Here is an 11,858-nt window from a genome sequence, read left to right as displayed (position 1 = left end):
TGATTTGTGATCTTCACTGGTGTCCATGGATTCCATGAAATCTTTCCACCTTTATCCACCTTTGTCATGGTAGGGAGAACACGTCAATGTAAGGGTGGGGTCATCTAAGATAGCACAAGGGTTAAGGTGGCCATATGAGACACCTGCGCTGCCTTGAAGATGCAGCAGCACCTGTCGACAACGCTTTACAACCCAAAACCCCTAAGCCCCCATCCAGATCATGTGACTAAGGCTATACCCAGCTCTGCTCAGGTCCTTCCTCTGAAGGTTTCTTTACCTCCATCACAGCTACAACTCTTCACATACCACACAGCCAGACAGATGACTTTGGCCCATTTTATTCATGAAACATCTTCACAGTCATTTCACACTGCACCGACGTTCAAGCACAAACTACAGCGGTGTCACATGGCGGCCACACGCTGTCGGGGTCACTGACTCTGATGGTCATTGGTCTGAAGAGGCCAGCATCGCAGCAGGGCCCCTGAACAGAAGAAAGTGAAAGCTTTGGTCTCCATCCCAGCAGGAGTCACCATGATGATCACAGAGTCTCTGGCTTAACATCAGAGGGACCTTCAACAGAACAAGGAGCACAACCGCCCACTAATGCCAGACTTCTTCAGAACCCAAGGAGCTCCATCCCTGCAGAGGAGTGGTTGTTTAGAAGGCTGCAGAAGTCCACAGAGTTCCTTGGAAAAGTTCCAGTTCGGCTGAAAGATGTCCACACTGAGGTTCTTCAGAACCACGCGGAACCAGTAAGAACTGTTTCAAACAAAGCTGTGCCCAGGTGTTCTCCCAAGTAAAACCCAGATCCCAGTTTGTGGACAACCTGCAGAGGGTTTTGGGAAAAACCCATAGACCCTACAGAGGGGAGAAGGGATTTCACAGGGACCTCTGACAATGGTCACAGCAGAACACAGAAGTCTGGATCTGTTCTAGAGTCAGAATCCTTCAGTCTGGATTTTTAGGATCGATGTGAGTCAGAATCTGTCTGCGTCAGTTTGCCTCTTTATAAAAACATGGACACAACTAAACCAGAACTCTGCTGATGTCTAATAAACAGGTCAGCAGAAACAGGGCCAGCCTGTGGGGCTGAAACTGCTAAGCTCTGAAAATGTTCTCTCCTCAGCTGCTGGCAGGACGCCGTCCTCACAGGAAGACGGCGGTTTGTGCAGGAACTTCAGGACTATGAGCTACGTGATAAGGTAGTGTTGATGTGCAGGAGTGAAGACAGTCTCTGACAGTGTCAGCATGATGATAAACCTGTGCTCGGACGTTTCATACACGGAAGAGGCCGATCAGCTCCATCAGTCATTGATCAGAGCCAGAATCATGCTGAAAAACAGGGACAGGAGCAGGCGTGTTAGAGGCTGCCTATCCAGAGACATACCATCTATGAACACTACAGGTTACCTGTACAAGTAAATGAAGAAGCAGAGCAGGTGGTAACCCAATTTAATCATGGCTTCTTTCATGTGGGACTTGAGCAGGCCTCGGTTGTGGATCTCGGTTGGGTCAAACACTCCCATGTTCCCCATAGGGACCTTGGCGTACCTGCAAGGACACGTCTGAGCAGTTCTTCCTTCATCTGCAGAGCTGACCCTCAGCCATCAGGCTGCATCTACCTGTAGATGTTCCAGGCTGCTACAGGCAGGTTGAGCAGCAGGATGAACCAGTGCATGGACACCATCATGAGCATGGTGGAGAGACACTGCGCAACCATCTCTGGAATGACCCACTGCAAATACAGAAGCAGATCCCAACACAACAGCAGGTTTTACGGACGAAACATCAAGAAGGACCAGACAACCAAAAATGGAGAAAACGAACAAAAGAAGAAAGGAGCAAGTGATGGTAAAGTTTACTTTGTTGAGCTTGGAGCAGCAGGCCCGTGCGTTGATGTAGTCACATTCTAGGTCAGACAAGGTGATGATCTGGGCCTCAGGTCAAGGGGCTGTACTGGCTGTGGAGGTAGATGCACATGTGCGCCGGTGGCTACACCAAAGGGAACTGGTTTTCTCTGCAGTTTTATCACCTGCATCGCTGTGTACTCCCTGATCCCACCCATAGCGGGCAGGTATGTCACTTCACCCATCTGCCAAACTCACCGTATCCCAGTGGGGGTTGCTGGAGCCTATCTAGCTCGGATGGGTTTCACCCGGGACAGTACACCAGTCCACCGCAGGGCCACACAGACCCACAACCACACACACTTTAGGGCCGATACAGAGTCACCTATGAGGGTCCAGAAGAAACCAGGCATGTCTGAGGAAAACATGCAAACTCCACAGAGACAGAGCCCAGCTGGGATTCAAACCAGTGCCTTCTCACTGCGAGGCACCACTGTGCCTAAGCACCGAAGGTCATTTCTCACTGAATAAAAAGACCATAAAAGCCCGGGGACCATCTCGACCTCTTCTGAGAAGTCATTCTGCCTGCAGCAGACAAAAGCTGAGAAAGGTGGATGAAGACCACGCAGAGAATCTTCCTCAGTCCCAGCATGCTGCTTCATATTCATCAATAAGTTTTGCTTTAGCAGAATTATACACACCACCGAGTTAAGCAGCCCTTTGGCTTCTTGGAGCCACTTCCTGTTTGGAACGCGAAGGGGGAGGGGTCACTCAGTCCAGTCCTCAAATCCAGTCATGGGTTTGATCAATCTATCAATTGATTTATTAATCAGGGCTGTAACAATTGATTGATTTCTATTCCTACGATCTAACCGATCTGTCTGAGACAAGTGGTCATTTGAATCGACATTTAAATCGACCTAAACCATTTAAAGATCCTTTCCAAATGAAATAAATTCATTATTTTGATATTGGAAAATGCCTTTTTGAATGATTTAAAGTTGGCTTATTTGGCTGTAAGGTAAAAACAACCAAGTGCACCACAGCAGACAACACACATGTGATGACATCAGCAAAAACTGATCAACCATCATTCCAGTCTAATGTGTGGAAACACTTTGAATTTAGCAAAGTCATGTGACCATACAGAATGTTCTAATAATGTTCCCTTTGGGTTATTTGGATGTGGAAAAACAACAGTTGAACTTTAGGAAACTAAAATGTGAATAGATTACACATCCATTCTTGTTTACTTGTTTGTACACATTTTATTTACACTTGATTATCTAGAAGAAATCCAATAAATCTGGAAAACTTCACCAGCACTGTTCAGTATATCAGGTATTTCTGAGTCACACTGGTTGACGTTTCGGCTAAACATGTCCTGGATCCATTTTAGGTAAGTGGATCAGAACCAATCGGATCATTCAAATGAACTGATGTCAACAGTGGATTGGATCAGGAACCACAGATTTATGATGTGAATCGGATCGTTGTTCAAATGAATGGTTACAGCTTACTATCTATCTATAGAACTTCTGTTTGTCCTCCTGTTGGAGCCTGACCTGTCGTGAACATGTCATCGTTTTTCTTTTTACAGAGCAAAGGTGCAGCTGACGCAGCTGCCTAAGACAAACTGCACCTTAGGCTCGCGGCCAAATCATGGGGCGGGAAACTGAACAGACATGTCAAACTTCGTTCGGGCCTTTAACCTGTGATGATGTCAGGGTTAAAACCCCTGTACGGTTTGGTTAAAGGGCGTTTACCAGCGTAGTTCGATGCAGCCCCCATATATTTGGAACAAACTCAAATCAGAATCAAAATCAGTGTCCTTGTTAAATTTGGACCAAACCGGAACCACCCGTTAGCTTTCAGGAAGTGACATTGCTAGCTCCAGCGCTGAAAGAAAAGCTTCTGTTTTTGCAAACCAAACCAAGCCGCAGATTCAGAACCGAACCTCAGAAAGGATACGAAGTAAACCGCCAGGAAGATGAGTGCGCAGCAGTCCACGAGCGACACGATGAACACCACCGCCTCCATCGCGCCTGCAGTCGGCAGCCCCACTTCCGGCCCAAACAAAGAGGACCGTTAACCTTTTGTGCTGCCGCCTAGCGGCCGGGAGGTCTTCATCGGCGGTACAGCCTTTTTATTCGCATCGCACATCAACAACAAACGTGCTCACACAAAACAGCTGCAGTGAAAGGTATACATAATTTGACAAAAAAAGACGGCAACATGAAGACACGAACAATAAAACACAGATAAATGATTAAAAGATGAGAATTTTTCCTGATTTTTATTTTCAAATTTTCATTCATTTTAATGAATGAAAATTAATGTTTAAAAATGGGTTTATTTTTTGAAAATGTACTTTTATGAATATAGAATTTGCCAAATTCATGATCAAAATATTACAAACCAAATCAAACAGGGTGTTGTGAGAAATTACACCAGAAAGAATGTTCATTTTCTAATTTGGAAGAACACCAGAAAAGAAAATTATCCGAAGAACTATTCACATGCATGCAATCAAAAAATGGATTTTCGATTTTTAATTTTTTTTATTACTGTTATTTTATAGTCCAAAAAACAGAAGGACAGTAAAATAGGGGAACATTGCAAAACAAAAGTATGCCTCGGCTTGCCTTGACTGGCTCTACAGGCTTTTTATAACCGTATCTATACATAAGTCCTTATAACATCTTTATGTATTTATTTCATTTTTCCCATCTTGTTTGACAGAGATCTTCTTGAGTTCTTATCCGATAGTTCAGCAATTCCATCACATGTTTTTCTTCCACAATTCTTTTCCATTTCTGCTGTGTTGACTAATCTGCCTCGTACCATTGTCTGTGATAGTTTTCTTGCCTGCGGCTAGGAAAATTTTGACTAAAATCTGTTATTTTTGAGTGCATTTTCTGATATTTTGCCCAGATACAGAACTAAGCATGTCTTTGGTATATTGTATCCCAGGACCTTGGTTATAATCTTGTGAATATTCTTCCAAAAGAGACTAGCTTTGGGGCAAGACCAAAAAATATGAGAATTATCTATGTATATGTCTCCATATTTTCTCCAACGTGGCACTGAAGTGTGCTTGTTTGTGATTTTTGGTGTAATAAAATATAGTATTGTGTTTTTCCAACAATGCTGTCTCCATATCCCTGATGAAGTGGAGGTATTCTGTTTTTTCGCCAAATGTGAAGCCAGTCGTCATCTGATATTTTTATACCCAGTTCCCTTTTCCAATTCTTATTGATATCTGTGGTATTGTCCCTGTTAGGAATGATTAGAAGCAGAATAGTTAGAAACTCCCTTTTGCATTTTGTTAAACTAACTTTTACCTTTTATTACACTAATGGCTTAACCTCGATTTACTCTGTATTATCATCTCAAAATTATATTACACTCCAGACAGAGCACAACCAAGACTATTGTCTCGCAAACATTCCTTTAACATCCTCCCTTTTCATCTTTGTGTGTTCTGGTGTATGCGTTCTGGCAAATGTCTGCAAGAGATCTGACACTTTAGGTGCTCTGACCTTCGAGCATCTAGCCTGCAACAGTCTGTGGGTGTGTTTTTCACACCATGATCCATCGAATGAGGTTCTGAATATGCAAATGCAAGGTATATATGCCAGGCCTTTTGCTGAACCCCTTTGTTCGGACTTTGAATGCACCATGTTCACCTGTCTGTCCCCTTCGTGTTTGTGCGAAGTAAAACCTCCACAAAAGATAAGTAACTGTCTCTGAGTCGTTATTCATTTATTTCTGTGTGCAAGAAACTGACGGGTACGAACCTAAAATTTAATACAGTCCTTTCTAGAGAATCCAGTTTCTTTACAGTCCCCTTTATCTTCCATGAGATTTTTATAAAGCGTAGATATAATTGTGTTTTTTAGAATTGTAAGTTTCAACAATATTTCAAATTATTCCACCTTCATCTAAGTTTGTCCTATTTTCTTGTCAAAGTAATCTTTTATCTGTAAAAACCTGAAGTGGTCACGATTAGTCCAGTTAAATTTCTGTTTCAAAGTTCCAAAATGTAGGAAACTTCAATTTTTATTCAATGTGCACATCACTGTTGTGGCTTTTCGGTTCTATTCTATAATTTTTTGTTATGAGACGCTGGAATGAAGTCCTTATCATAAGTTACCCACTGGAGAATCCTAAGCTCTTTCTCTAGTTTGTATTTTCACAAAACATCGAACCACAATTTTAGCATAAATTCTGTGACCCTTTCCATTTGTCTAATTCCATTCAATTGTCTATTGTAAATAAAACTGTGATCGTGAGGGCGGGGGGACATCCTGGACAGGTCGCCAGTCTGTCGCAGGGTCACACATATCACACACCCACACACTCTCACATTCACACCTATGGACAATTTAGAGTCACCAAATAACCTATGAAGTATGTTTTGGGAGGGTGGGAGGATGCCGGGGGGCCCGGAGAAAACCCACGTATGCACGGAGAGAACATGCTAACTCCACACAGAAAGGACATTGATGTTCTGTTCCAGTTCCCCCAGCCTGGACTTCTTGCTGTGAGGCAACCACTGCGCCACCGTAGTGCAGCAAAGGTAAACAAACTTATTCATGCATACATTCATGTTAAACACTTTTATTTTCCCTCATTTACTTTAATACATCGTATTATTAGATGTTATAATTCAACTGACATAACAGATGACATAAAAAAGTCTTTTATCCAGTGGTAGTCGATGAAAGACAAGTCAGGAATGAGCTTCCAAAGGCTCTGGCCGTAGATCCTGATGTGACATCATCAACAGCAGTGAGAAATGAAGGAAAGCATGCATCACTCCCACATACAAAGTATCAGTAAAAACTCTGAAGGTTTTCTACTTTTACAAACTAACAATGGTGATAAGAGATAGTTACATCATTTATGCCCTTTTGTAAAGTGCTTTTTTTTAAGTCTCAATCTGCTTTGTATCTTAAATGTCAGCGATCAGCAGCAAAAGCACATCTTCACATTTCAACTGTCCTCAAGCAAAATTTAAAAAGCTTCTCTGAAACACAAACGTGTTCACACACGTAGAGAAAACCCCAAATCACTGATGAAAACATTCAGACACTGGCTGTAATACTCGTGCAGAAAAGAGGAAACTGCATGATGACGTGTTATTGCAATAAAAGACAGAAACATGAAAATATTTGAACTGTCTAAAGTTGATTCAGAACCCGATTCATGACGTGAACTTCTTCGGTAATTTACAGCTGTCCTTGTTTTTAATTTCATCAAAATAATGTTCAATGTTCATCAAAATTATCCTTGTGTTTAATTTCTTCTTGGAAACCTTTACCTTTGTCTGTTTAAAGCAGGTCCAACAATACCGGGCCAAAAGTCTGAAGTGGGCTAACCATTTAAGCTCAAATCAATCAAACTAGTGGCTAAACATAACTTGGAAAGTGTTGGTCTAAAAACGCTCCGTTCCATTCTGAATGTTGTACCAAAAGTAAGAGTACAAAACAAATGAATAAACCGACAGTGATAACAAAGACATTTGTTGGTGCTAAGTCTTGCAAGTGAGAACATCTGCAAAAGGGCCAAGGAGGTTCTTGTTAAAAATGCACCTAACCCACACCAGGTAGGTGGTGAAGGGTTTAATGTTCTCAGAGAAAGTATAGTTCTGCTGAGGGAGAATGTACGGCATGTACGTGTTCTCTCCTTGCTCCTGGATCCACACTTCGTACTTCACGTCTCTAACCTTCAGGTATTTTAGATTCCATGGGATCTGCCAGGAGACGGAGAGCTTGGCTTCCTTGGTCGTTTGAACTGAAGTTTGACACTGGGCTTCTCTGACGCGACCAGGGTGGACCGTACTGGACGCTTTGTCTTTTCTCAGGCTTAGCTTGGTCTTCGAAGCCTCTTTGAGAAGCTCGATGAAAGAAGGTATGTCCACCAAAGTGTCTTGGTAGATGCGGAAGAGCCACTCTGGGTTCCGGCAGCACAAGTGTCGCGGGACTTCCTTGCTTTTCAAAATTCGCCTCTGATCCTCTTTTTCCAGGTGAACTATTCCTCCTTGCTCCCAGGGTCTGTCTGGATAGGTGACAGTGTTTTCTTCTTTAGTATTCCTCCAGGAAATGTAGTGAAGGTCCATGCCGGGAAGGGACGCCAGGGTTTTATATGGGGTGTAATGCTCAGGGTTGACAGCAAATGGGAACAATTCAACAACAACAGCACCTCTGGGAAGGAACAGTGAGGTAATGAGCTGAGCTCCATGCATACTGACAAGCATGGAGGCACCGCTGATCACCTGGACGATGCTGGGAAAAGATTGTTCCTCTAGGGAAACTGTGACCACCCTCATCTGTAACTCCTGGACTATGGCCATGACCACCTCAGCTTCATTCAGGATTAACCTAGTCGTTGAACGGCTAAAGATGACGACGTATTGATCACTCGCCTCTCCCTTGTTCTCATGCTCGACTCTTCCTTTGTCATTTCCTCCAATCTTCACTGCTGTAATGTTCATTTTCTTCATTAAGGACGAGGCAAACTGTCTGACCTCATTTCCAGAAACCAGAACGTTGGCTTTGGGACCTTGTGGCTGAACAAAGCCATACTGGTACCAGGTAGTCATTTTGGATAAACCAACATAGGATTTAGTGAAACACATTAGTTTTCCAAAGTTCCTTAAATGTTCTTTAAGCAGGGGTTGCTTGCTACTAAGAAGTCTGTATAGGTCAAAGTAAGGGCCTTCCCCCCAACCCTCCATGAAAACAAGGCGCGCCTCTCCATCCAAGTCAGAATACTGCTTCATGGTGTAGAAGGCTGGCAGAAGGTCATCGTGGAATATGTGCATGAGGTTATCAGGATTGAACCTGTTCAGGATAAGTGTGGCGTCTGGAACAAACACAGGCTTGGGCATAAACTTCAACGCTGCCACTGGTAGCTCTAAAAAGTTAAAGTATTGGGTGTTGTGATCCTCCACTGAAGACAGGTCTAGCAGGGCTGGTTGAAAACGCCTAGATCCAAGATTTGGTAACATGACAGAGAGGTTGGACTGAAAGAAGACAAATTCTTCGGCCTCGGAGCTGTAGCAGAGGTAATCGAAGCGGCAGATGCGGTCGGTGTGCATTTTGCCGGTGCAGACCATGCGAGTGCCCTGTTCCTGAAGAGCCTGCAGGGCCACGTGGTAGTCAATGCGGGCTTGTGAGACCTCCTGGGACCGCTGAGCCATATGCAGCTCCTCCTCCAACAGGAAGGCCTGCTCACTCAGCTTGGAGCACTTCCAAAGCAGTGCTGCAATAACCGAGACCAACAATCCATTTAAGAGAGTTCCCAAGTTCATTCTGCAGGCGGCGGCGGAGGCTCTCATCCCTGCTGCTGCGGAGAAGCCACCCTTCAACTGAAACTGTCATCCAACTTTGGCAGGACCGACCGCCAGACATCAGCCGACCTACAGAAGATCACAGACGGCAAGCAAGACAGATTACAGCAATATAGAATTGTAAGGGAAAAAAAACGACCATATTATAAATCGACAAATTTATACAAGAGTGAGAGGACTGCACGTTACAGGGTCACTTTCAGGTGGCCCTGGAACGGACTGGCAACCTGTCCAGGTGGACCCATTGATAGAAGAACTGATGGAGTGTGACATCACCCATAGGAAATGTCTTACTTCCAGCTCCAACCAAGTAAAGTCAATCCAGTCGCCTAACAGTAGCTGGCATAGGCAGCAGATCCCACAGTGGAATCATCTCAAGTGTGTTTTGGAGATTATGGAGACGTGGCAACAGCCAAAAACTACCTCGCTAGCTGCACTATTTCCATCCTCCACTATTTATATCGCTATCCTAGGACAACATCAGCGTCAACCCCGTCAGTGTCAACTCAGTCACGGTCAACCCCATCAAAGGACCTCCTCCCAAGTGTGACTGTGTTTTTGTTTTATTCGTTTTAGCTTTAGTAACATATTTTAAACTGGTACCACGCCTTGGCCTCATTTTAGAAAACAATCTGCGCGTCTTTTTTGTTGAAGCACCTTTGGGTTCCCCAGAACCTGTACCCGGGGTAGTGGTGTTGCTCATCCACTCTATCCACCACAAGGATATATGTATTTCATTTTATTACATGTCAGAGTAACGAAATGCTATTACAATATAAATCAGATGTTACGATTCTTGTTGGGTCATTATAATTACATAATTCTGAACCTTGTCTGACAGAGATAAATCAAGACACTAAGGTAAACGTTCATTTGTTTAAACTTTTTTTTAACATCCTACCTGCACCTGCTGCTGAAGCAGGTTGGAGGTCTTTTTATCAACTGGATCCAGTCTGGCTTTTTTCCTCTGAGCTCTGGCAGCAACAAGGTATTTCTGCCCACAGAACTGCAGCTCCTGGGTTTTGTCTCTTTTCCGGACCATTCTCTGTAAACCCCAGAGATGGTTGTGGGTGAAAATCCCAGTAGATCAGCAGGTTCTGAAATCCTCAGACTTGCCCGTCTTGCACCAACAACCAACCACGTTCAAAGTCACTTCAATCACCTTTCTTCCTGGTTCTGATGCCCACTTTGAACCGCAGTAGATCGTCTGGACCATGTCTACATGAATGCACCGAGTTGCTGCCATGTGATTGGCTGATTAGAAATCTGCAACAAGCAGCTGGACAGTCAGGTATGTCGTAGGCGCCACCCGTCTCTGAGGCGTCACCTTTTTTCCAAAACTCAGGCTGTCTTTGTGGCGTCGCCTATGTCCGGGGCACCACCTGTCTGCAAGGCATCACCTTTCATCTGCGCAGTCACCAGTCTCTAGACTCAGGCGTGTCAGCAGCATCACCTATTTCTGCAGCGTCATCTATCTTAGTGGTGTCACATGACTCTGCGGCATCGTCTGTCTCCACAGAGTCACCAGTTTTAGCAGCGTTGCTCATCAGCTAGACCGTTCCATCTCACCCATTGACTGTATAAAGAACTGGACTGAGCGAGTGTCACATCACCCATGGAAGGTGGCTTACCTCCTGCTCCAACCAAATGAAGCCAATTCAGTCACCATTTTACCGCGATTTGGACTTCAACATGTCGGAGCCAGAAGGCAGGGATTGGCCAGAGTAGGACTGAATAAAGGTTTCTATGGCAACCATTCTCACTAATCAGGACTAAGGTTGTTGGACAGCCCCACCCCTTCCACTGAAAGCAGGCTCAGGAGAATCTGTCAATCAAACCATTCCAAGGTTAGAGGTGGGGGCCAGCGGGCACCACATGATTTCACTGAGGCATCTGATTGAACAGTTCATTATTTGAATAACTCGTAATTAAGAGAAAGAAAAAAGAGGATTATCAAGATGTTAAGAAAAGGTATCAGAGCCAGAATGGTTCATCTGACCAATTGAATGACTGAGTAACAGCTGTTTATTTCTCTACTTCCTGTTTGGAACGCAAGGGGGGGGGGGGGTGTCACTCAGTCCCGTTCATTTACAGTCTGTGGTCTCACCTGTCACGGTTCTCCTTTGGAGACTCGCGGGTTGAAGAGCGGGCCTCTTCATGCTGTGCAGCGACGGCCTGCAGTCCTGACGTCACGGTCACAAAACCACCCGCGCGCGGCTAATGAACTGAAAACACAGACACTGTCTCATTCAAACTCACCTTAAATCTCACGAACGACGTCCATCCATGGTCTTTAGAGGCGTGACGGGGTTCAGCAGCACCAGCGGGTCCTCATCCCGCAGAAGAACCAGCGATCATGGCCTCCGTCCAACGGGGAACCGGCGGATGAACGGATTTTCAGAGGAGAACGCTCCGTTAACGGGGTTTTTACAACAAAATCTTCTTCTTCCTCTTATTTAGCATTTAGATCATTTTAAGGTCTGTAGCGGTTGTAAAACAGCAGAGTGGCGCACTGCTGCCCTCTCCTGGTGAGGGGTGTGTGTGCAGGACAGTGGGTTCCAGTCTGACTCCAGCTTCGGTGAGTCTCTCCCTCCCCCTTACAGCTGATGGTTGATGAATATTTCACCCCAACAAACCTCTACCCCGCTTTA

The 11,858-nt window shown here is 44.5% G+C and overlaps 2 protein-coding genes across 6 annotated transcripts; both read right to left on the bottom strand.

The window, feature by feature from the left end:
- Window positions 1-322: 322 nt before the first annotated feature.
- cnih4 (cornichon family AMPA receptor auxiliary protein 4) lies at window positions 323-3,965 on the bottom strand. The gene is made up of 5 exons (XM_004077653.2): window positions 3,822-3,965; window positions 1,866-1,934; window positions 1,626-1,738; window positions 1,414-1,554; window positions 323-1,335 (listed from the first exon to the last, which is right to left on the bottom strand). Exons 1-5 carry the CDS (start codon window positions 3,888-3,890, stop codon window positions 1,308-1,310), a joined length of 420 nt encoding a protein of 139 aa, XP_004077701.1. The 5' UTR covers window positions 3,891-3,965; the 3' UTR covers window positions 323-1,307.
- A 2,488-nt stretch (window positions 3,966-6,453) lies between these two features.
- On the bottom strand, window positions 6,454-11,735 carry pomgnt2 (protein O-linked mannose N-acetylglucosaminyltransferase 2 (beta 1,4-)). 5 transcript variants are annotated; one of them, XM_020709984.2, is made up of 4 exons: window positions 11,467-11,735; window positions 10,370-10,473; window positions 10,109-10,252; window positions 6,454-9,276 (listed from the first exon to the last, which is right to left on the bottom strand). In XM_020709984.2, exon 4 carries the CDS (start codon window positions 9,193-9,195, stop codon window positions 7,387-7,389), a length of 1,809 nt encoding a protein of 602 aa, XP_020565643.1. In that variant the 5' UTR covers window positions 9,196-9,276; window positions 10,109-10,252; window positions 10,370-10,473; window positions 11,467-11,735; the 3' UTR covers window positions 6,454-7,386. The 5 variants fall into 5 exon arrangements, with proteins under 5 accessions (XP_020565643.1, XP_011483248.1, XP_011483247.1 ...); XM_011484946.3 differs by lacking the exon at window positions 10,370-10,473; XM_011484945.3 differs by lacking the exon at window positions 11,467-11,735 and having other exon boundaries at window positions 10,370-11,251.
- Window positions 11,736-11,858: the final 123 nt, after the last annotated feature.

This window comes from Oryzias latipes, chromosome 16, assembly GCF_002234675.1.
Source record: "Oryzias latipes chromosome 16, ASM223467v1".
NCBI lineage: Eukaryota > Metazoa > Chordata > Actinopteri > Beloniformes > Adrianichthyidae > Oryzias > Oryzias latipes.
The sequence above is the reverse complement of the archived record's forward strand: the minus strand, read 5'-3'. Positions and strand labels throughout refer to the sequence as shown.

Bases quoted from the DNA above. Each gene is read 5' to 3' on its own strand.
- pomgnt2 (XM_004077652.4), bottom strand. From the start codon at position 9,195: ATGAGAGCCTCCGCCGCCGCCTGCAGAATGAACTTGGGAACTCTCTTA.
- cnih4 (XM_004077653.2), bottom strand. From the start codon at position 3,890: ATGGAGGCGGTGGTGTTCATCGTGTCGCTCGTGGACTGCTGCGCACTC. The intron at 1,935-3,821 runs GTATCCTTTCTG...CCTGAGGCCCAG, and splicing joins TCTTCCTGGCGGTTTACTTC to ATCATCACCTTGTCTGACCT. The intron at 1,739-1,865 runs GTAAACTTTACC...CTGTATTTGCAG, and splicing joins GCTGCTCCAAGCTCAACAAA to TGGGTCATTCCAGAGATGGT.